Source organism: Sinocyclocheilus anshuiensis, unplaced genomic scaffold (assembly GCF_001515605.1).
Source record: "Sinocyclocheilus anshuiensis isolate Anshui unplaced genomic scaffold, SAMN03320099.WGS_v1.1 scaffold2533, whole genome shotgun sequence".
Taxonomy (NCBI): Eukaryota; Metazoa; Chordata; class Actinopteri; order Cypriniformes; family Cyprinidae; genus Sinocyclocheilus; species Sinocyclocheilus anshuiensis.
The window spans coordinates 16,764-42,746 of NW_015548189.1; the positions used below are offsets into that span (position 1 = coordinate 16,764).

Here is a 25,983-nt window from a genome sequence, read left to right on the forward strand (position 1 = left end):
AACAAACAAACAAACAAACAAACAACAAACTAACAAAAAACTGTGGTATTAGTAAATGATAATGTCAAACTCTGTAAATGTTTTTTTTTTTTTGTGTAAGATTTTTGTTCAGGTTATTTAATGTACTGTAGGTGGCGGTAAAGTTCTTTGTGAGTTCAGTGTCCAGAGGGAACTGACTTCCTGACAGTCGCTGTAGTTGGAATTTATTCATTGGATGCATAAAATAACATAGCATAAGCGATGAGATAAGTAAATCACATGATATGCGGATAAAACCGTAAAGTATGTATCAAATATACTGATAAACATCCTGTAAATAACACTGAATTTGACTTGAACTGACTCCCATTTCAGAAGTACTGCAAGTCTTCGTTCACAGGTAACGTAAACGTTATATTGTCTACTATGTAAATATTGTTTATTTGTCAAAATAATGCGTTTGAATGATTATAAAATCGCAAAATGCGATCATTTGCCTATTACTATTGCACCACTTACTGATAGAATTCATTTGAATTATTTATTAAAATATCGATTCTGTGACGCTATATGTTATTTTCGTTGTGAAAGCAGTGGTATTCAGTTTAAGAAAGACAAGTATAGGTTATACTTTGTGTGAATCGCTGATGCGAGCAAGAACAAGTGTTAAAATAAAAAATAAAATAAATTCAGTATGCGAATGCGTGTAATGGTCTGTTTATTTTTTTTTTTTATAATGACATATTTCTGCTCCTCGGGGAAAATAAATCATTCATATAGACTAAAATTTAAATTATGGAAATTTAATTTTTCATATATGAAATGTATTGTCATATGAAGTAAAACGTGTACATTTTTGGACATGTATGCCATGTACATGTATATCCATCCACTACCTGTCACCATGTACAGTGGGTATAGAAAAGAATCCCCCCCATGTTTATGGTTGCTACATAAAATGCCATATAAAGATCATCATATAGATAATGTTAACATGTGCATAAACAAAGTTCACTATGGGAATTTTATAAATGTTATAAACTTATATCTTAATCTACTCAGAGAAATTACATATGTGAAAATGATATATTGCCATTTAGGTAGCATGTATATGTCATATATTACATTTCCATATATGAGGAATTATTTACTAGCTTTAATAAAAACCACATGAATCAAAACTCTTTAAATAATCTCTGCTATGGTTTTTCTCTCAGTCCTCTGCAATGATGGAAGGTGCCTCAAAAACTGATGCCACACCACAGACGTCTGTTGCTGCACAAGTTCAGTTCATCGACAGTTCACAGTTCTGGAAAACATCCAAAAGACCAAACTCCGACCAGACAAAGGCAAAATTCTAAAGGACTTTATCGATTAATGAAGGAACTTCCATTCAGTGCTTCACAAGGACAATTCCAATAACACAGATTCATTTTAGGTGAAATCAAATTGTGCCTCAATTTGAGCGAGAGCGAATGGCTTATGGCATAAAAGAAAACATGCTTGCCAAACTGTATATTGAAGTTTTAGGCCTACCTAATAATGGAACTGAGGCAAACAAACTTCTAAATTACAGAGCTCCAACCACATCTCAAGGAGAAGCAGATGACTTAACTCTTACGGCCTACTTTGTCCTGAAACAAGGTGTACAAGTCAGGGGAATTTAAGCATTAAAGAAGTCAATGACTTCTTGGATTCCGTAGCTATCAACAATGCCAGCAAACAGAAGGATCAAGTGAAGAAAAGCCTTTTGCACCTGATAACTCAGAGCTCAGCTTTGGAATAGAAGTGGCTCATTAGAATAGAATGATCCTCAATGACATGAAACTTGGCATTAGCAAGGAGACAATACTTCAGGTTTTCCATCCAGATGCACGAGAACTCTACAATGTCACCACAGATCTGAATAAAGTCTGCCGACAACTTCATGAATTGATCCATCTGTGTCCCTCAGTGAGGTCTCCATTCATCTGTTTTCTGCTTTTAAACCAATGCTGGCTGCTGTTGCCAACATCAGACAGATAGAGAAGCAAATGGGCAATCGGCCATTCTATATTGAGATGAAGCTTGATGGTGAATGCATTCAGCTGCACAAAGCTGGAGATGTTTACAAATACTACAAGGAACTCTTATGAGTACACGCAACAGTTTGGGGCCTCTCCACTAGAGGGCTCCCTCACACCATACATTCACAACGTCTTCAAACCTCATGTGATAAACTGCATACTGGATGGAGAGATGATGGCTTATAACCCTACAACTGAGACTTTCATGCAGAAGGGCAGTAAGTTTGATATTAAAAGACTGATGGATGACTCTGATTTGCAAACCTGCTTTTGTGTGTTTGATGTCTTGTTAGTAAACAATCAGAAGTTTACAAATTAACTTCTCAAGAAGCGCTACGAAATTCTTGAGACTGTCTTCACACCGATCAAAGGTCGTATACAGGTGGTCACAAAATCTGAAGGCAAAACCATGCAAGAAGTGGTGAATTCTCTCAATGAGGCCATTGACGATCTAGAAGAGGGGATAATGGTTAAGGATCCCATGTCCATCTACAAACCAGATAATCGTGGTGAAGGATGGTTGACAATTAAACCTGAATATGTAGATGGTCTGATGGATGAACTTGATCTACTGATAGTGGGAGGCTACTGGGGTAAAGGCAGGAGAAGCGGGATGCTCTCTCGTTTTCTGTGTGCAGTAGCAGAGGTGCCGAGTCCAGGGGAGAAGCCAACAGTGTTCCACACCCTCTGCCGCATTGGATCAGGCTACACTTTGAAAGAACTGTACGATCTTGTTCTGAAGTTAGCCAAACGTTGGAAAGTTTACAACAAAAATAATCCTCCAGCAGCCATCTTGTGTGGAACAGAAAAACCAGAAAAAACCACGCAACTCAGTGATCATGCAAGTCAAAGCGGCAGAGATCGTCTCTAGTGAAATGTATAAGACCAACTGCACATTACGTTTCCCCAGAATAGAAAGAATCAGAGAAGACAAAGCGTGGTATAAGTGCATGACCTTGGCTGAACTGAGCCAGTTCCGCTCCAGAGCTTCTGGAAAGCTGGCATCCAGACATCTAAATATCCAAGAGGACCAGCCTGAAAAGAAGCACAAGTTTGTAGCCAAGCCCAAGAAGAAAATTGGAGTCATTGACCACTTTAAATCGCAGGATATATCAGCCGTCACCAAAGAGATGTAAATGTTTGAAGATGTGGAGTTTTGTGTGATACATGGCAATGATGAACATTCCAAGGCAGAGCTTGAGAAAGCTGTGGCCCGCTGTGGAGGCATTGTTGTGCAGAACCCTGGAGAAGACACGTACTGTGTGATTGCAGCTGTGCAGAACATGAGAGTAAAGAACCTCATCTCCTCAGACCAGCATGATGTGGTGTGGGCTACTTGGCTGCTGGAGTGTCTGGAAAATAAGCAGGTTATACCATGGCAACCACGTCACATGATCCACATGCCACCTTCCACAAGGGACCACTTCGCTAAAGAGTATGATCAGTATGGAGACAGTTATTATGTTGATACTGATGAACAACAGCTGGGAGAAGTCTTTGAAAGGATTGGCCCCACAGAAGCTGAATGTTCGTCACAGACAGAGGCAGAGAATGCCTGGGATGACTTGCCCACTAGCATTTTTAGGCCTTACACTGCATATTTTGACCGGTGTGCTGACTTGGGAGATCCAGAATCCATCATCTGGGGTACAAGTTTGGACACGCGTGCCTTAGAATTCCGATTCCACAGTGGTAAAGTTGTGGAGAAACTGAAGGAAGGAATCTCGCATGTCATAGTAGAAAGTGAGAGAAGAACTCTGGATTTTAAGACGCTCAGGCGACTTTATGCTAAGAAGTTCAAAATAGTTTGAGAATCTTGGGTGACCGATTCCATTAAATGACTGCTACTACACAAAATGTTACGCTGAAAGATTGTGGTATTTTAATACTAGCTGTCATAGACTACACTGGATAACCATTACTGTTGCGTTAAAGGTAACCATTTAAAAATATATATAATGATGGGACTAGAAGGATTACAGTTTGAGATATGAGGAGAAATTTGCTATCAGCAAAAGAGTGTAATTTTCTGTTAAAAATGCATCAATACTTTTAAAGTGTGTTAAATGCCTATGTTTTAAAGCACTAACTAAGACTGAGTCCGATTTAAAGCACTGAGAAAAAAATTACAAGTGAACCACCACCTTTCTGGAGAAAAAAAAAAACTTTATTTTTCTTACGCTGTGTGTTTTCTAAATAAAAATGTCAAAATCATAGAATGTACTGTGTTAAATAGGGTGGTTATAACCTAATGATGTCACTGTACTATTAGTTGCTTAAGATGTCAATTGTATGCAAAATAATGTGTAATTAAATTAGATTAGTAAATAAGCATTCAGAATTTAAATTGAAGCTGTCAAAAGTGTTTTTCTTGTACACTAACTTGACTCATTACAGTCAGACAAATTGAGCTTCTGGCAAGCTTGAAGTTCCATTTGAACAGCTTGTCAAGCACACTGAATTTATTGTGTGAGAGCTGTATCTTTCTAATTGTTTGGAATGGGAGTTACTGTAATGCTTCCAGAGATCTAATTTCCAGAGCGCTAATAGGATGATTGAGGCTTCACACACAAACACAGTCAACTATGTGTCTAAGTATCGTAAAGATAGATTTGCATTTGAGTAATATGGATATTACACTAGGTAATTGGTGTGAGTTTGTGAAGGTGTGTGAGTCACAAATCCATCCCTCATTGAAAATGAAAGCATAATGTGCTTGCACTGAGTTAGGAGTTGTGAAATCCACATTTAGTGTGGGAAGGTACTTTGGTTTGGAAATTGCTGCAGAGCCATTCTAATGACAAAAATGGTCCTAAGACAATAGTGTGTAATGTGTTTTAGGGAAGGGAATTGTTGACTTCCACAGATGGGTAAAACTTTTGTAACATTGTTTTAGTCTTTCTGTCTAGAAATGGTATATATAGCCATAAACAACATCTTTGGAGTGACCCAGATCTTTAAAGAGACAGTTGTCATCTGGTGGAATGTATAGGGTCTCTTTTCAATACAATGAGTAGTTTGTGAGTAGTTTACTGGTTTTCTCCACTCAATATTATGGATATCAAGATTTTTAGAGAATAATGACATAAGTATCAGTCTGTTCGTTACACAAAGGTATTGTATGGCTTAAGAAGAACTTAACAGGAACATACTTTTATTCTTTTTTCAAGCTTGATCATGCTATAATCACAGTCTGTTATTATTGTGTGGAAAAGATCAGTCCAAATATTTTGCACGATATCTCCTTTGGTGTTCCATTAAAAAATATATTTCAAGGGTTAGAAGACAGTTCTCATTTTTTTGGGCGAACTGGTTTTTGTGCTACACTTTCAAATTGGGTTGTTTCATACATCATACATCAATTTTGAAAATGAAAAACTCCCAGTGCTTCAATGACGGTACGATTTTAAATGAAGGGACATTACCTCATCAATTAAAAGGTACTGACTGCTATTATAAACCAACATACACTGGCAAAGTGTTCTTCATTATGCAAATTCTCCATTGTCTCTTTGTTTTTCACATACATATATCCTAAGCTTTGAGTGTGAAATCACCCTGGCTTGCTGATCTAGGGAGAGTGAAGCACACTATCAAAGGAGAAAAAGAAGAAAACATTTCTTGCTACAGGTTTTGGACAAGAAAAGCACGGACATTGGAAGGCAATGCGAATCTGACCAAATATGCGTCCCAGAGTGTCTGCTAGCTGGTGTGCCCACTGTTGAAAGCTTCCTGTATGGAAATGGTCAGGGAATTATCATGGGTTTATATCAGCCTGCATAAGCTTTGACTGCATTGATAAAAGATGGTCTCTGATATTGTTTAGGATACAGGGTTTGCAGTATTATTTTACTGAAATCAGGGTTTTGGAAAGATTAATTAACCTTGATTTGTGTTTTGATGTTATGATGTCCATATTCTATTCTTCAAAAGGAAAGGATATGTTTTCTTACCGATGGCCAATCTTTCGTTGAGCAGTTAAGTCTTAGTCAGTTAGCAGCAGTAATTGGATGTTTATACTACGTAGAGAAGAGAGGATCCATTAACCTGGGGCTTCCTGGAAATAAATCATTGGGAAATGGCTTCATGTATTTGAGAACGTCGTTTGCACTGCGCTCTTGCGTTACTTGATCTTTTTATTTTGGTGCGTCAATCTGTTGGGTTACTTAGTATAGGGTTTAAGTGGAAATGATTTAATGATTGTGGTAATTGAACATTGGCTAATGAATGATGACGTCCAAAGACTTTTTAAAATCAAGATGGGATTTTCATCATCGATTTTCAATGTCGAAAGAAAATACTGTCAAAAGCAATTTGTCTTTAGTTATGTAAGGTGGACATTGCTATTGGCATGAATCATTGTTGCTTATCATATATGGAGTGACAAAACATTTTTTTTAGCCAACCCTCAATATCCACCATTCTAATTTCTCCTGAATTATCTGGTGTTCTTGGCCACTGCATAACGTGTATATCCAACTGGCTTAATTCAACTCTGCATCCTGCCAAGAGTTGTCTTTATAAATTTCATTTTATCCTGTTGTCTGTAGCTATTGGTCTTTAAAAAAAAACACTCTGTAATGATTGGTTGTTATTGAGATGAGGACAGTTATTATTGAAAGAAACGATGATGATGATGATAAATTATTGTTGTTGGTGTAATAATGATGACTTCGTAGTGATTAAGAAAACAGAACAGGAAACGAGAAAGGACTGGTGGAAATTCAGCAATATTGCGAAAGAAGATTGTTCTCGATTCATGTATTTGAGAGAAATACATCTCCTCCACCCCTCTTTCTGAGAGCCAGAAAACTCAAAAATGGTGAATTTGCCTTGCAAATGAGTGTGCCTTCCCTCTGGTGACATGTTAGTTTAGAAAAAAAAAACACTCTGTAATGATTGGTTGTTATTGAGATGAGGACAGTTATTATTGAAAGAAACGATGATGATGATGATAAATTATTGTTGTTGGTGTAATAATGATGACTTCGTAGTGATTAAGAAAACAGAACAGGAAACGAGAAAGGACTGGTGGAAATTCAGCAATATTGCATTCTTATACATGAGTCATACTGTATAATTTAAAAGCCTGGTGAATTATAGCCTTGCTTAGTGTGTTTGCTCAGCTTGAATACTATTGTTGTTTTAATGCCATGATCTCAGCACACATACTCACACCCGCTGTGGTATGAATGGAGTTTGCAGGTCTCAGATCCCCAGCCTAACATCCTTTAAATGAGTGTGATAATGCTCATATTCGGATAAGGCATTCAATCAGAGTAATTTTCTCTGTCTGTTTCCTGTCTCAGGAGAAGGGAGGATAAATCCACATACTGAGGGATTATATGTTGTCTTTGACCTGCTTCTGAATGTTCACTTTGAAGTGATGAAACATTTTGAAAAGGGTTGTGGAGAGGAGAGAGGATTTACCTCGCACCTCTCTGTACAGGCATGTTTTGATCTAAATGGCTTCATATAAAATCCTTGTTCAGTATGTTCTGTATCACTTTTCCCCTCTTTATCCTAAAGATCTATACCTAAGTAGTGCAAACAGACACATGTACCTATGACAACAGATGCATGACATTCCTTCAATCTAATCTAATTTATTGTCTGTTTAATGTACCTGATTACAGTTTAATACATAATATTTTAATATTTTGTGCCAGGTCAAACACATTGGGCAAAAGAATTTTAATTTTATTTTATTTTATTTATTTATTTATTTTTTGGCAACCTGTTCCGATCAGACCACTTTTTAGATGCCATCTAAAATATTATTTTGGAGAGACATTCCTTCAATCTCTCATTTCTGGTTTGTTTACTGTATCTGATTACAGGTTAATTACAGTAAATAAAGCCTAAGAGTACATCATAGTGGAAAACACTTTTCACAATCCTATTGATTTTGATCAAATGTAATGGTAGCTGTGAATAGAGAACATGGATGCATTTTGCTTCAACATCAATCAGTTTGGTCTCTTTAACTCAGGAAACCTAGTAATTCAATTTGAATCTGTGATTCCCTGAAGCTGATAGACGAAATGCCTCTGAACTTGTCTATGGATATTACATCCTCAGGTGTGCTGAAAGATGATACCTTTGCTTCCCAAACTCCTGACCTCCTCACTGTATCCTTAAACTAATTATGCATAAATTTACCATACAAAACATGTTGTTGTTATAAAGACTTATATCAATGTCTTCTTAATTGCAAAATACAGGCTTTAAGAATAATTCATAATTGAAAGGTGTTGAAAAATTGAAAGGTGATATAAAATCAGCAGCCTTGAAAATGGTAGCATGTTGCAATAGGTGTTATATACAGTGCAAAACTTGACGCATAGTAATGCATGTTGAAAGTGTTTGCCGACGTGTGGCCATATGGCCTGTAGCAGACAAATACTGTTGGAATGAGGAAAAGGAAAATGCTCGTAATTGCTACTTCAAAGTGGAATGCAGGTCTTAATTGTAGCTCGACTAATAATATTTAATGACCAGAAATAACAAATAATAGTGGAGTCAAATAAACAAAACCACTGTGTTCACAAGAAGTATTTGGAGAAAGTGGAGTGTTTTCTCTATGCATCCTGCTTTCTATTATCCTTACACTCAAAGGTTTTGAAAGTGTTTCTTTTTTTAAGGTTTTATTTATTTATTTTTTGCAACAGTGCTATAGAAGAACCATTTTGAGTGATGGTTCAAACCTTTCAGTGAATAGTTCTTGTCATTTTTTTCTTAGTGTGAAGAACATTTTTTTTCACTACAAAGAATCTTCTGTGTGCAATAAAACGCTTCCATTGATGTTAAAAGTTCTTCATGGAACAGTTATCAAATTCTTCTGGAAAACATTCAAAACCTTTATTGAAAATGATGTTGTATGGCAAATAGAAAGGACTTTTTTTTTATTATTATTATGGTTTTTTTACTGCATGCTGTTTTTAAAGATTTGCATTAGGTCACTACACATTAGGCACATTTTTTTTTCCTTCACCTGAAGCATATATGTTTCAGCCTGTTTGCATCTATTGGATGCATGCATATAATAAATTGTTCACAATATCCTTATTTATTAATACTATGCATTTCATGCTTGTGACCCATTTTCTATAGCTTTCCCATCATAACATCAAATATCATGCTGCTGATTAGAGAGAATAAAGGAGATGAAGGGAAAATGTATTGTGCAAGCATGAACACATATGCCGTTGATTAGACAGCTATAATGTGTCAAGCTCCAGGTCATTATATGCTCTGTGAATATTTGTTTTGTCAATTTATGCAAATGTGACAGGTTCACACACTACCATATGGCTGTCCATTAATAGACAAAAATTGTAAAATAAAGACTAACCACCAAGTAAAAAAGAAAAATATGTTTGACAAAACTACGGTGTGTCATGTCATCGTACTGTTTCATAAACTGCTTATTGTTTTTGCTTTAAATCTTTGTCTACATAAGCCTACAATTATGATTGTATGATTATTTGGATTTGTTTACGGAGGCCCTTACATTTCACATGAAAAGGGCTTATTGTGGGGTTGTTAACAGACAAGTAATTTATTTTCAAGAAGTATTTTCCTTTTTTTTCCCTTTTTAAATTTATTTTCATGCTGCAAGATATAGTTAACAAGAAAGTGTCATCAGATCACCCTCATATCATTTAAAACCTGTTTGGCTTTCTTCTTTCTGTGGACACAAAACAGATTTTTACAAGTCACTGGGGTCCAAACAATATTAGACCACTTTGACTTTTATTGTATGGACAAGAAGAAAAAAAAAGATTTCACACGCGCCGGTTTTCGCATATGGAAACAATTATGATGTCAAAGGTCGCATATGGATATAATTATGGGTCAAAGATCAAAGTCATCAATCAAAATTGTCATAAGCTCCCAGTTATTGACTACTAAAAACACACTGACACGTTTTTCAGATATTTTCTTTTGTGTTTAACAGAAAGAAACAAAGTCATACAGCTTTGGACCAACATGAGAGAATTTTCATTTTTGGGTGAATTAAACCTTTAAGAAAATATTATTGCCCATATTCTGTTAGACTTTTTATTATTATTATTATTTATGCTCCATTATGTTATGCATTACAAGAATGAGTCCACCTATAATAATTGCAACATCTAATTTAAATGGTTTAATTTAAGTAAAAAAAAAAAAAAACGATTATTGGTGAATCAACCTACATATGTCTATTTATACCAAAACTACTTTATATAGGTTAAATCATGTAGAAATATATCTTTAAAGTAATAATTGCAGGTTACCACCTTTTGCTGTGTGTTGTGTTTTGTCAGTAAACCTAAAATGTACTTCATGTGGTAACATCTGTTTTTAAAGTAAAAATATAATATGATTTAATATGATTGAATATGATTGAATTTACCTGACTGCTATAGTTATGCCAATGAAAGTCATTTTTATACGGTAACATCTTTATTAATTAAGCTTTATAAGGAAACATCTTGACATCCTCACTTCATGGAGTGCATTGAATATAGGCTATCTGACATCTAATGTTGGTTTCAAGCAATAATTAATAGTTTCACAGTGTACAAGCCCTTGTGCAGCTGTTCAACCTGTTGATGTATTATAGATTCTAAAGTGATGATTATGAGGGCTTATTTTCTTGAACATCAACCATCTCTTGCTACGGTGTATCAGTACATCCTATATGAGCAGTTTGCAAATCGGCCGGGTGGCTATGATGGATCAATCACATTGCATGAGTTGACGCAAATGACCCTGCTCTCTTTCAAGAACTCATTCAAAACGAACATGGCGGCAACGTAACGTTTGGCCAAAATGACTGTGGATCATTTCGCGAGAAAAGATCCCACCTTGTCGGACCGAGGAGGCGAGATTCGGCGTGTTGAAACGAGGAGTCCTTGCGCTTTTCACCAGAAAGCCCGGAATCAGAGCGAGCGGCCAGACAGTGGCTTTTCCGCGTTGTAGCGGCTCTGCGCAAAAGGGGAGAGCGGAACCCATGACAGACGAGCAGGGAGAGACATGTTGCTACAGATAGCTGGGTTTTTCTCAGGAGCAGCACGGGGAGAGGGGATTCGACAATGAAAGCAGTAATCCCCTTGAACACAGCAATTGATCGGGAATTGCAGTTAATCGCGGAGGTGAGCCACGACCGCTCGTCAGCCATCGTTTAGTGGGCAAAACTCAAGGCAGACCTCCCGTCAATGACTATTGTGGCAGAAAAGCCCCCACGGTGGAGTCAGCCAGAGCTGCGCTTTCCCAAAATATGACCAGCGGTGCTTGGAAGTGTCGGCAGCGAGATGACGGCTTAAAAATTTGGTGTGCTCCCCGCGAGAACGAGAAGCCATTCACCGACTCCGAGAGGGCCCAGCGATGGCGATTGTCCTTAGCGTCCCTCTTATTTCTAACCGTTCTGCTTTCTGATAATCTGTGGTTCTGCGCCGAGGCCAAACTGACAAGGACCCGAGACAAGTTCGCTTCAGTGGACATGAGCGCAAACCACAGACCCGACCTCCCTTCAACACACAGCAGCCTCAGAAGAAATGAAGATGCTAATTTTGTAGTCAATTCTACCAAACCTTTGTGGCAACTAGAAACTTGCCACCCGGATGGTTTGTCTGAAAACTGCTTCACTTTTGTCGACGCTGACCACTTGTGCAGGGGCCTTTCGGAAACGGAGGGGACGCGGTGGATGAACATAAGCGATTTGTACCTTTCTTTTTGTAATTCGTACTCTCTTATGGATTTGCTTTATGGATCATTAAGTCCGGACAATTTGAACTGCAGCCTTGACGTGATCGTGGATGGCGACCTAAACAGGTGCAGTCTGTGCGTTCAGGCGTACCAGCGTTATGACCTGCACGCGCAGGAGAAATATGAGGAATTTGAGATGATGGCAGACAAATACGAGACGGATGTGTACTCAGTAAGGACGTGCATGGAAGAATGCAAGGTAGGGCTTTATTATCTGGATCTCTCGTTTTCATTGAATAGAGTTGGCTCTTCGTTCTCAGTCGTCATGGTAACTGGTGACAGTAGCCTAACGTGGTGATGTTTTAGTGGGGAAAAGTACATTTCCTATTGTATTCTGTTTTTTCCGCATTTCGTATCTGTTGGTGGTGCCAACTTTGCAGGCATGTCATTTCTAAGACCGTTTGAGAGTGAAAAATCAGACAAGCTTTTAAACTTTTCCTTTCCTCGTTTCTCAATTTATTCCTCGCTGGGGAGCGCAATCAAAGCAAAATCCATTGTTCTGGTCTAATCTTACGGAGGAAATTAAATGTTGCTGCAGATTCAAGGTTACTGTGTCAATGCACAAAACGCCGCACAGCCAATCTGTTCAACGTAAGTGCGTCATTCTATAGCGCGCAGGTGCGTCTCTCTGAACTGAATATAGAGCTGCTCCGCCAGGTGTTCATTCACGTCCACCACACTGAGTACATTTCAATAACGCTAATAGGGCAGCGGTGCTTTCTCAGCTAATCTCTCACAAGAGTATTTTCCCTCGCTCATTGGTCTTGTTTGCACAGCACTCTGCGCACGCTGCAACAGGGTGCCCTCTTAACCGCCATAAACTTGACATTAAGGTTAATTTTCGAGCTCCCGCTGTAATCTTAAATGGATTGCGCCTGGGCGACGAAAAAAAAATGGCACACTGTGTATAGTTGCTGTGTGCTGATAAGGAAGCGATCTTGCCGTGTTCTTTACGTATGTGTTGCTTTGCGTAATTAATGGTCAAACATTTACCGAGAGCTTGGAAGTTGTCGTTTAAATGGCTCAGATAATCTGGTGAATAAGTAGGTGGCGTGTTTTGGCAAAGGATTGCAGCTCACGGAATCAGTGCTCGCTGTCCGTGGTGTTGAAACACACTCAACAACGGACAGGCCTTTTGATGTAAGGGCCATATTTAATTATTACATGAGCAATTTGTATTTTACTACATTATCATAGCCAATAATGATGACATTGGACATTTGCATTTGTGATACATCTCCACTCCTAACAATCCACCTCTGCCTCTGTAAAGCACAAGAAAAAAGCTGTTTGCAACTGTTAATCCAAGATAATTGCAATAATGTAGTCAGTATCAACACTATTTCATAGAGGCTGACAGAGAGGCTGTGTGCTTATTTCAACCTGTTGATGAGTTACATTTCTTTTCAGGACAATTCATACTAACGCCTGTGTGTGTTGTTTTCTTTGCCTTCGCCATATCTCAGCAAAGTGACAGCCATAGAATTGCTATACAGAAACATCCTATGAATAATCTCTCTGCAACAGCCTCTTCAGAACAATTATTTCTATTAAATGCTTGCAATGTATTGAGGATAGAAAGTCTGGCCAGTAAACACAAATGAGTATTTTGTGTTATTGTGGATGATAAGTCTACTACTGTTTTGCATCGTTTTTCTTCTGTGCAGGAATACATAAGTGCTCATCATTGCTGGCACAATACGGATGAAGAATTTATATTGAATGCTTTTTAAACAAATCAATGGCTTTCAAATGGACAGGATGCATGTGGTAGAATATTTGGACTGTTTTGTTTCTCAGACAACAGATATTTTCAAGCGTCAACATAAATGTCGAACCATGTTACCGTAGCCTGATAAACTACCAGTGAGTTTGAATGAATGCCGTAATGCAAAGGGAGGTGGCAGGAGTCAGTCAGAGCCTCTGGCAAGCAGCTGTAAGGCTACTACTGTTTTGCATCGTTGTTCTTCTGTGCAGGAATACATAAGTGCTCATCATTGCTGGCACAATACGGCTGAAGAATTTATATTGAATGCTTTTTAAACAAATCAATGGCTTTCAAATGGACAGGATGCATGTGGTAGAATATTTGGACTGTTTTGTTTCTCAGACAACAGATATTTTCAAGCGTCAACATAAATGTCGAACCATGTTACCGTAGCCTGATAAACTACCAGTGAGTTTGAATGAATGCCGTAATGCAAAGGGAGGTGGCAGGAGTCAGTCAGAGCCTCTGGCAAGCAGCTGTAAGGGATAGCCAGTCCCAGCTGTGATTAAGCAGCGAGAGATAGAGACAGAAAAAAAAACAGAGAGAGACTGAGAGGATGTGTGATCACTGTGACATGCCGTCTCTGACAGCCGGATCAGCCTTCAGGTTGGTTTAATTCGGCGCCTTCCTTGTACTGCATCAGAGTGTGGAAGACACTGTTACTTCGGTCTGTGTGAATGTGTTTGCATTGTGTGTAAATGTGTTAAAGGTTCAATTCAATTGCTATGAATAAACTAGACATTATAAATAGGTAACAAACAAATGATGGGAAGTGGTAGTGATTAGAGAAATAAATTAAGAAGGTTTTACTCAATAGTGTGCAATACTTAGCTACTGTATTGTGCTCTGTACTGTTGCACTGGTGTTACAGCTAGGCTGTTCTGTGACAAAGCAATCACATCACTGATAACATGGACCACATTTAGTGTCACAGAGACCAAAAGTGGACATTACTTTTATTCAAAGGTGAAATGCTTTTGATGTTCTTTTTTTTTTACACTATAGTGTGTTCTCTTATGTGAAGTACTTAATTAATCATTAAAATGCTACAAAATAACTTCGAGAAGTAAATTTTGTTACTTGCCCTGACTATTCCACTCAGTATGATTCAAACTAATTTGATACTAGGAGTTAAAATCTGCTGTTTCTTGCTGTAGCGAGTTGAACATATGCTGTACTCATTACATTTCAATTAGAAATGTGGATGAAAACCTCCTAATATATGTTATGAGTGTTTGGCATAGATCTTTCAGATTTCCTCTGATTGACTCTTATGGCCAATATAGAAAGACTTGTGGTATGGAATTGATAGCTATTGGGATGAAACCCTATTAACTGAGAATAGATAAGGACAACATTCTTCTAATAGCATAGATATTGTTAGTACACCTATGGTATGATCGCTGCAAGGGTTTAGCACTGTTGCTTGTTCATTTCTTTCAAAGTTATCTCATTTTTGGGACATGTCTTTATCACCATTCTGTCTGTTGCTCACACTTTCCTTCTCTTTTCTCTCTACATTGCAATACAATTGAATAATTGATAATTGAATAATCTCCTCATATAGATTTTCACGTTTTCCCATTGTGTATCCTCTATCCAGAATTGCTAAATTAAAGGATTAGTTCCCCTCAAAATGTGAATTCTGTCATAATTTACTCACCCTCTTGTCATTACAATTACATTACATTATGTGTTGACAGAATCAAAAATTGACAAAGTTTTTATTTTTAGGGTTAACTAGCCTATTCGTTTAACTGGGTGCTTTGCTCATTTGACTCAGCCAACTGTAAGTGGATACAGGATTTGCTTGTCACTGAGTTTCACATGGAGTGGGATTGGAGAATCTGAAATGCAAATTATACAAAACAGAAGCCCCTACGTTGTTATCATGTTCATGAAGGGACGTTTTTTTGTTCGGTTTCCTACTCTTTTTATTCTAGAAAAAGCAGACAGTGCTCCTCTGTCTCATTAATGCTATCACTGCTCACTGTGTTATTTAAACAGGGCCTTTATTAGTGTTAGCCAACAGAAGATGACTATCAGAAGGCTATTTTCTTTATCCAAAATTCTGGCATGAAACACCAAAACTGATATAAAACCAGAGTTACAGAGGACAGACATTGGTGACTAGTAAACTTTTCTCTGTGTATGATCACATTTGCCTATAAGAGAAAAATGGAAGTTATATCTTTTTGTAATTTACAAATTTTTAATTTACAACAGAGGTGCATTATGTGTGCCAAATTATTTGTACCAGTGAGAAGGTGAGGATGGTGTTCCCTCTTTTGGAAAATACATAGCAATTTGTTTAATGTTACAGATAAGACAACTTTATGTCCAAACCATAAAGTTGTCTTATCTGTAAGCTTACATTACCTAATAATCAGGTTTTTATTGTACAAACTGGAATATATTACACTAGACCATACAGCATTTTAAATAATAAAAAACTGATGCATTAAAGCAAAAGACAGATACATAATTCACCGTATCACTGTATCAAATCTGTTCCTATTATAATGCATATTTATTTTTTACAAAAAAAGAATCTCAGGACCAAGGTCTTTTAGACTGATGTTTTGCAATGAGGTTAAAAACGAATTCTTGGATTTTGGACCAGAGTAGGTCAATAAGATTATGAACATAATTTATGAGAGTAGAAGTGAGAAATAGAAATGTTACTAGATCTTCTTGCACATTCGATAAAGAAAGAAAAAAGGGAGAGAGATTGTGATTATGTGTTTTCAATCTTTGGACTAACCACACAAATAGCTAGACACACAGGATTCTGTTACTTCCCATTCATTTCAAGCTTTGCATAATCGGGCTCTTTTTTAATCATCCTAATGGGTGGCATTTAGCTTATCAGGTTGGATAGTCATCCTCCATTCTAAAGAGACACTTCAACATGGTGTTTGCAGATGGTTGGGTAACCTTTTTCTCATGGTCAAGTGTTAATGCAAAAATAGTTCTATAGTGATATATTGATGTTAATATGTTATCATGATTTATATTTACCCCATCAAGGTTTTTTTTTTTAAGCAGCAGTCACACAGTATTTGAGCTCTTTGCATATCATAGCTAGTGTACTGCATTCATAGAGATGCCATTCAGATGAACTCATAGGCTGGAGCTCAGATCCCCTGCTACTCCTGTTCATTGAAATAAAGGATTGTATGGGATTACAGTGATAGGTGGAGCCAAGAGGTTGAAGCTGTGGCTAGGGTCAGGTCTCCATGGTAGCATTATAATGCTGAGTGTGTTTGCTTATTCATAAAAGCCTGCCGTGGGCTGCTGCAGCAGGCTTCCAGTGAGGGACACAACTGCAACCAAGGTCAGTGTCCCAGATCTCCATTACTGTACTGTGGTCTGTAATAATGTGCCAGACAACATAGAGCACATAGAAAAGGAGCATACGTTTGTAACCTTGCACACAGAAATCATTTTATAGATATGAGATCCATCAGGAAAATCCACTCGCTTCATTATGCTGTGTGTTCATGCAGGGCTTTTCTTTTTTGTGTGCAGAAGCCTTTCGCCGGAGATCAGGTTGCAGACAACACTAGCGAATCCATGAATTATTAGGCTATCGATTTATTTTTTATCAAAATATCACGTTTATTTTTCAAATCCACTGGTCACAATTGAAAGCTGAGCTCAGAAATAACTTGTATCCATCAGGCAGGCACTAATATAAAGTAGCCTTATAATGAATTGAATAAATGTTAAATAAATCAAAGTAATGGAGAAGCGGCCAAATCAGTCAGCAGGACACCAGGATTTTTCTTTACTGAGTGTGGGGCTGCAGGCTGTGCACACGTTAATGCCGTTTACGTTTGGGTCCAGTCAGGTTCGAAAATAAATGCCGTCGGACTCGGGTCTAATTTCATCGGGTCTGTCTCGGGTCGGGTTTTACTTTAAAAGAAAAAAATGTATGCACGTCGGAGTTCGGATAAGATGTGATTCGGGTTGATTCAGGTCGGGTACAGATTTTAGGACCCGAGAAGACCTCTAGTCAGAATGCATTTGAGGATAGGTTGCCAAGGAGATCGTACAGCAGCTTAATAAGTGTCAGCGTGATTTTGACGTCAGTCAACAATAAGAGTCTTGGAGACTTCATACAGATTCACCAACTTTAATTCCCAAGGAAAGACTGTAAAGTACTTAAGAGAACCCAGACCTCCAACTGTCCATCCCAGGCTGTGGTTCCTCATTATTGACAATAAATACAGTGCTTTAGAGGAAATGAAAATATATAGATTAAAAATTATTTCATAATTTACTCACCCTCATCTCGTTCCACACCTGTATGACTTTCTTTCTTCTGCAGAACACAAAACAAGATTTTCAAAGAATGTTTCAACTGTTTTTGCCCATACAATTAAAGTCAGTGGTTTCTAAAACAACGCTGATACTTGAATTTCTAAGGCCTTTAAATGATAAACATGATCAAAACTTTGATGAAAAACCTATTGCACACAATCTATTACATGCCTTCTTTCTTCTGATTGATAGTTTATACTTTTAAGCAAGTAAAAGGTCTATTAGTATAATTGTACAAACGTCCACCTTCAGGTTGGTTAATGTGTGTTTTGCTGTGAAATCTTTACTGATTTTTATAAAGTAAACATAAGAATAACTTTGATGTTGTTAGTAATATTTCAAGATGAACACTTACTGAACTGAAGCAACTTAGGTGTACATGATTATCATACATAATCTTTTAGAAAAATCATGTTCAAATGTGCATGTCAGATATATTGGGCTTTTGAGGAATGTTTATTTGTTTCCTCTCATTTAGCATTTATAAGCACAGGAGAACTCATTTATAGCGCATGCGTACACCCATGATTTTTTTCTTAACCATGTTCTAATGTTAATAATTTTAGCATTATTCTAAATGAGTGGATGAGTGCCCAAGGTTAGTCATTTCTCATTTGCATAAACCACGCCCAAACCATATCCATTTAAGGGCTTTGCACACAACCTTTTCTTGGCAGTCTTTCATCATTCTCAGCAAACATATGATGCTCTTTAAAGATGCGCTCATGCCTGAAAGACACACTGCAAGATCCTCAAGCAATGCCAAGTGTGTCGTTCTCAAAACCAGTTCAAATACAATAAAAACTCTTGCTATACAGACCCATATTACATTAGCCAGCTATACATACACGTATATCTGTGTTGTTATTCAGCGAAACCTCACAGCTTGACTTACAAAGCAAGTTTATAACCCTTTCACTGTATATTATGAAATTTGAAGATAAGATATAAATATAATCTTAACTATATGTGATACTGTATATAATTACAGTATTATAGTTTTAAGATGAAATATAATTTTCTTCTGAACATTTAATGGCCACCCAGAGTATGTGCTTTTTGTGTACATGTGGTTTAAGTTGTTCCTACTTGTTTTGTCATTTAAAATAAATTTTAGTACATTTTAGGTGTCATGAGTTTTTTCATGAAAACATTACGCAGATTTTACACACATTCGTGCATATGCATGCTTAGTGGAAGGGAACCATTGTTACCCACATTCTTCAAAATATCTTATTTTATAAACAGAAGAAAAAAAGTCATGCAAGTTTGAAACAGCTTGAGGGTAAGTAGATGATGATACAGTGGGTACGGAAAGTATTCAGACCCCCTTAAATTTTTCACTCTTTGACAGAATGTTCATACTATGATGCATTAATTCTAATCTAATTCTAATATTGTACAGTATATATGGACAGTAAATGAATGAGGATGCATCCAGTGCTATGCTAAAAATAAATCTATGCTTGTAGGAAGTGACATGGAAGGGGCAGGATGAGCTATTCATAAAGCACTACTGACTTACAAAATACTCTACATATAAGAATTGCTGAAAAGTAGCCTAAAAAAACCCCTAAAAAACTAAAAGTACAACTAAAATAAAGTAAAAAAAAAAAAGGTTTACATTTAAACCTTCTGGCTATCTTGTCTGTAAGGGTTCCATTGTAAGTACATTTCTATAAATGCATTTTCTCTCCCTTTAAAGTTAACTGTAGCTTCTCTCAACTGTGGAACAGAGAACCTCAGTCCTTGACATTTCACTTCCTAAGACTACATCATATTATCCTTAACTCTTAAAAGTTTCACAAATGATTCACTGGAAATGAACAGTATGTAGATTAAGGTTGACTATTGATTAACTACTTGTTTAGCACAAAGTCAACCAATTCCCAGACTGCTTGACATCATCTTTATTACGGGTGTCTGTCATTGAGAAGATCAATGAAGGGAAGAGGGTGAATCATGTTCTCTTCACCCGGGAGGCGCCATACATGCCGTTTCATTCAAAGCATGTCTGCACCAAATAAAACACTTTCTTAGGGAGCCAAGAGAGTGAAATACAGTTGGCTTTCACAACTCTTAACACTGTGACTACTGCTTCATTCAGCTAAAACAAGCAACTGTTCCATTAAGGGAATACCTGTTCCTACCCTAAAAACTGGTAAATTAGTGCTAGCTCAGATCCAGGCCCCCATCATTCTGGTCACACTTTTAGTTCTGTGGTCCCCATCTAGCCCTTTGTGACACATGAAATTGTTCATTTCCCTCTAATCTCTCCTTTGCACTCTTTAATCTTTCCATTCAGTAATAAGCTTTCCATTAATGCCCTCTGAGGACAAGTGCAATGCACGTGGGCCCAAATTTGCTCTTAAAGAGCAGGTCATATGATATTTAAAAAGTGTCCTAATATTGTGTTGGAGTCCCCTACAAGGACAAGTTTAAATGCAGGTTTAAATGCATCTAAGATCAGAAAACATTGTAATTTTCTCAGAATATACATTTAATATTAGAATCATTTTTCAATGATTTCGAAACAATTAGTTCGAAGCAGTTCTGAGCTTAAGGTCTGTACACCTCTCCCTTCCATAAGCCTACTCTGCTCTGAATGGTCAGCTGGCCAAGTCTGTTGTAATTGGTCTTTCCGTATACAATGCGTGTCGTAAACGAAACACTCATTACCATAATGAATTTAATTTGCTCCGTAGGGTTACTTATAACCAAAGATGCTATAAGGTTACAAAAATGGCATCGATATTACCTTATCAATTCGAGCCCGAGTCCGAGGATGATACCGATGCAGTCGCTCAACCGGAAACTCCATCACAAGCATGACATGATCAGGATGTTTCTCAGTGGTAAGTTTAAACTTTGTATGTGGTACTTTACGTGATGTGACAGCAGTTTTATTGCATTCTTTATTATTATTTACTTATTTGAGGTGCACGTGTGGGAACTGTGTAAGAATGCCCAGTGAGGCTGAAAACACAGCGTCTTCTTGACATGATGTAAACACACTAACTTGCAGAAGTGTTTGTGGGCAGGTCAGAGTGTTCGTTTCGCAGGCAGGCGGGGATTATGCAAATGTGTTACCTTGTGACGTATATAGGTTACCGGCAGAAGGTTCGAAAATATGACGACTCGTTAAGGCGGTTCAGAGTCGACTCTTCCTTTTGAGAGACAATATCTTTATTTATCATGCACTTTTTTGATAAACAACTTTGCAGACTGTTTACACTGAAGGATATCTACGTTGCAAACTGCAAAAAAATATATTTTTCTAAAACCCATATGACCTGCTCTTTAAATAATCTCAAAGACATTGCATTGATCCAGGAACAAATTATCACACTGTATGTGTAGCGTATGTAAAAATAAATAAATAAATAAATAAATAAAAAGGAAATGAGTCATGAGTCTACAACTTTGTCTTTCACACCTTTTCCTTAATCAGAGAGTATTTTCCTTAGTCTTAGAACACATGGTCTGGAAACCTATAGAGCTCTCCATTAAAGTGCAGTCACTGTAATAGTTAAGTAGACTTAAATATATCTCACCCTGTTTGTTTTAGCCCCAGCTGAATGATCATGCAGTGAGGTTCTATGAGTCACCTCTTTAAACACTGTGTAGCGGATGGAAAGTGTGAAATCGATCATTATGCAAGAAACGGGAGCTCTGTTGGAGGTTGTCAAGCCACCAAAGATTTGCAATACATAGGGGCTGCTGTTACAGCTTGTAGTAAACTCACTGGTACTGTGATATTCTATAAAACAGCATGTCAATGTCACCTATACAGGAAATGTACAGCACACTTGTTGCTCATAGTTCTCACAACGTTATAAACCAAGCAGTTTCCAGTAGCCACTGATTTCCATAGTAGGGGAAAAATACTATGGAAGTCAATGAAACTATTAGACTAGACTAGAACTATTAAACTACTAGACTAGAAACTATTTGGATACCAACTTTCTTCAAAATATTTTCTTTTGTGTTCAACAGAAGAAAGAAATTCATACAGGTTTGGAACAACATGAATGTGAGTAAATTATGACAATTTTTTTTTATTATTATTTCTAAGTTGATTCAGCGATATTAAATAATATTTCTGAATTAAACCCAGTTCATTTAGATGTTACAAGTTTTAGGTTACAACTTTTGAAGTGTACATTAAAAACAGTATGGCAAAGGTTGTATTATAGTAGATTTTTGAGGTGTGTATAGTGTTTTTAAGCTTTTTCAGGGGCATTAAAGGGAAAATCTCCACTGTTTTATTTGCAATTAGTAAAATTCAAAAGACAGAAAAACATTTAATTTCATATACAACTCAATACTTACAACTCCAGTGCACTATAAAAAAATCACATTGAATGTACTGTAAAAAAAAAGTATTAAAGTATATTTAATTATGTGATATAATGTTATTATACCAACCTACTGTAATTGAACTACCAACATCTGCTTTGTACCTTAAAATGTACCTTAATAATGCAGGTGGCAAAAAAGAAAAACACATGCTGAATCAGAGTTAATCATCAAGTGGCCTGTCCATAAAACAAGCCCAATACAGTAGGGTAGACTGGGGGCAATTGTAAAAAAATTTTCATATATCATATTGTCAGACTCTGTTTCTGTCTTGTGTTGTGTTTTGTTCCCCACGTGCTCCATGTTATGTTTATGCCCTTATTTGGTCTTCCTGTTCCTGTTCCCTGTTTAGGTTAATTTGTCCCAGTTGTTTCCTATGTTTATTATGTCATGATTTCCAGGTGTTCCCCATTTAGTTTAGAGTACTTAAACCCTGTGTTTTTCATTGTTTCTTCGTCCGGTATTGAATGTCTGTATGTGTCTACCACTCCTGCTACGTGTGTTTTCCTGGTTCCCTAGATGTCATTAAAATCTCATTGTTGATGTACTCCTCGTCTCCTCGTTCCGCGCTCACTCACAGTAGCAACATGACAATTAGACTTTTTCAATAAATATATTGTACTAATTTTGACAATTAGGCACTTTAGAAATTGTGTTTTAATACCCTACCAGTCAAAAGGTTTTGATCAGTAAGATTTTTTATGTTTTTTAAAGAAGTCTCTTCTGCTCACCAAGCATATGTGTCATAGCAAGGCGGCATGTGTGTGTGCAGCGATAGAGTTTCCCAAATGTATTGTATTTTGCACAATACAATGACAATAAAGACTTTATTTTCTTCAAATAGAATGTTTAATACGCCAGTAAATTAGACCTACGTAATTTTTCATTGCACCATTTTTGTGTCTTCCTTACAAAAGAACACAAACATGCACATTGTTAAAAAAACACAAATGCACAAATACAAATGCAGTTATTGCATTTAATATATTTTGCAATAATATTTTTCTGGCCAATGTGAGCTGTTGACAACAGAGGACGGCATTTACAAACAGCAAAAATGTTTGTGGTTAAGGAAGGACTTTTATCCTTTTTGGGAACAGTGGTTGAGCCCGCAAGGCGTTTTAATTTTCATTCGGTCAACAGACATTCACATGTCATTGTTTTTAATAGTAGTACTATAATTAACAACGATACACCACGTAAAAACACTACATACATATAGGCAAGCTGACTGATATAACTATAATATTGCACTAAATGGACCGCGGCTATGGGACAGCGCAATCTACGCGCTTTGTATTTGAGCCTAGTGTGACGTGTCAGTGAGGTAACGAAGCTTCGTTTTCACAGGTCACGTGACAGCCTCATTTCAAGCAATGCTCCGGAACACTGTTTCGAAGCACTACTGTGTCAAAAACTCGAAACGTGTGTCGACACTAGGTGACAGAATACCAGACCAAAAGAGAACAGTAAGTGGTGCCCCCTCTCCCCTTGTTTGTTTTCTGTTTTTTTTTAAGTTTTTTTGTTTCCTGTTTTTTTCTCCCCGCGGTGATGGAAATAGCCACTCGGTTTTCTGCCTTAGCCCGCCGAGATCTCCCCTTTCTTCGCGCACGCCTGGGAATTTTGCGGGCTCGCCGCGGCGACGACATTGGATGACGCCACCATCAATTCTCTGTTCTGGCTTGGGGCCAACTACCATCGCCCCGTGGACCTCCCAGACACCAAGGGACTATGCTGGAGGGAAGGGATTTTCTGGTGTCTGGGGAGTGTCCGGGCCCGAGCCAGAACCAGCCCGCCGGCCATTGCTCACTCAAGTTTGCCGGCCGCTCCAAAGTCAAGTTCGCGGGCCGGCGCTCACTCAAGCCCGCCAGAGCTCACTCCAGTGTTGCTTCAGTCCCTGAGTTTAGCCCACGGAGGGCTCCTGCCCCTGAGTTTAGCCCACAGAGGGCTCCTGTCCCCGAGTATAGCCCACAGAGGGCTCCAGTCCCCGAGTTTAGCCCAGTGAGGGCTCCAGTCCCCGAGTTTAGCCCAGAGAGGGTTCCAGCCCCCGAGTTTAGCCCAGAGAGGGTCCCAGTCCCCGAGTTTATCCCAGAGAGGGTCCCAGTCCCCGAGTTTGGCCCAGTGATGGCCCCAGTCCCCGAGTTTGGCCTAGAGAGGGCCCCAGTCCCCGAGTTTAGCCCAGAGAGAGTTTCAGCCCCCGAGTTTATCCCACAGAGGGCCCCGGTCCCTGAGTTTAGCCCAGTGAGGGCTCCGGTCCCCGAGTTTGGCCCAGAGAGGGCCCCAGTCCCCGAGTTTAGCCCACAGAGGGCCCCAGTCCCCGAGTTTAGCCCAGTGAGGGCTTCAGCCCCCGAGTTTAGCCCAAAGAGGGTCCCAGTCCCCGAGTTTGGCCCAGTGAGGGCCCCAGTCCCAGAGTTTGGCTCAGTTAGGGCCCCAGTCCCCGAGTTTGGCCCAGAGAGGGTTCCAGTCCCCGAGTTTAGCCCACAGAGGGCTCCAGTTTCCTTGTCCAGCCCAAGGAGGGCTCCAGTCCCCAAGTCAAACCCAGTAAGGGCCACAGTTCCCAAGTTCCAAAGTTAGGCCTATGGAGGTCCGCTAAAGACTATATTCTTCCCAAGGTTTTTTTTTTTGGGTAGTAGGGGTCTGTCCGTGGAGGCCGGGCCGAGTGACGAGGCCAGGCCCCCTGAGTTCCCTGCTCCGCCATGGCTCCCTGAGCTCCCTGCTCCGCCATGGCCCCTGAGCTCCCTGTGCCGCCATGGCACCCTGGACTGCCTGATCTGCCCTGGAGGTATTCCCCATGTCCCAGTCCTGCACCAGCCTCCATGAAGTAATGTCAGACTCGGTTTCTGTCTTGTGTTGTGCTTTGTTCCCCACGTGCTCCATGTTATGTTTATGCCCTTATTTGGTTTTTCTGTTCCTGTTCCCTGTTTAGGTTAATTTGTCCCAGGTGTTTCCTATGTTTATTATGTCATGATTTCCAGGTGTTCCCCATTTAGTTCAGAGTACTTAAGCCCTGTGTTTTTCATTGTTTCTTTGTCCGGTATTGAATGTCTGTATGTGTCTACCACTCCTGCTACGTGTGTTTTCCTGGTTCCCTAGATGTCATTAAAATCTCTTATTGATGTACTCCTCGTCTCCTCATTCCTCGCTCCGCGCTCCAACACCGTAGCAACCGTGACAGATATCTCACAGACTACCTGAAATACACTATTCATCTTTTGACACAAGAAACAATTATAGGCACAGTAATTAATAAGTGAAGTGAAAGTGACATGGCCAAGTATGGTGTCCCATACTCAATAGTTTGTGCTCTGCATTTATCCCATCCAAGTGCACACACACACAGCAGTGAGTAGTGAACACACACACGCACACACCATGAACACACACCCAGAGCAGCCATTTTTGCTGTGGTGCCCGGGGAGCAGTTGGGGGTTTGGTGTCTTGCTCAAGGGCGCCTCAGTCAGTACTGAAGTTGGAAGAGAGCGCTGGTCATTCACTCCCCCCACCTACATTTCCTTTGGGTTACAAATCCGACTCTCTAACCATTAGACCACGACTGCTTTTCCTAAGGAAAAAAATTATAATCTATCCTTAGTAGTGTCTGTATACAACTCAATTGCACATAAGGTAGTTTTCATAAACACTTGTCTTCATGCAAGATTTATTCAAAGATACATATTTAATTAAAAGTGAATATGCTCCTCTTTAGTGATTTTTTTTTTTTTAGGGCTG

At 38.5% G+C, this 25,983-nt stretch overlaps 1 protein-coding gene and 1 pseudogene across 1 annotated transcript in view; both read left to right on the forward strand.

Annotated features, from left to right (window-relative positions):
• The first annotated feature begins 218 nt into the window (after window positions 1-218).
• Window positions 219-3,886, forward strand: LOC107705027 (DNA ligase 4-like; annotated as a pseudogene).
• Window positions 3,887-10,926: 7,040 nt separating this feature from the next.
• The window catches only part of nalf1a (NALCN channel auxiliary factor 1a), a 100,089-nt gene continuing 85,032 nt past the window's right edge, over window positions 10,927-25,983 (forward strand). The window contains exon 1 of the mRNA XM_016508146.1: window positions 10,927-12,000. Within this exon, the coding sequence (XP_016363632.1) occupies window positions 11,314-12,000 (687 nt within the window). The 5' untranslated portion in view covers window positions 10,927-11,313. The remainder of the gene's footprint in view (window positions 12,001-25,983) is intronic.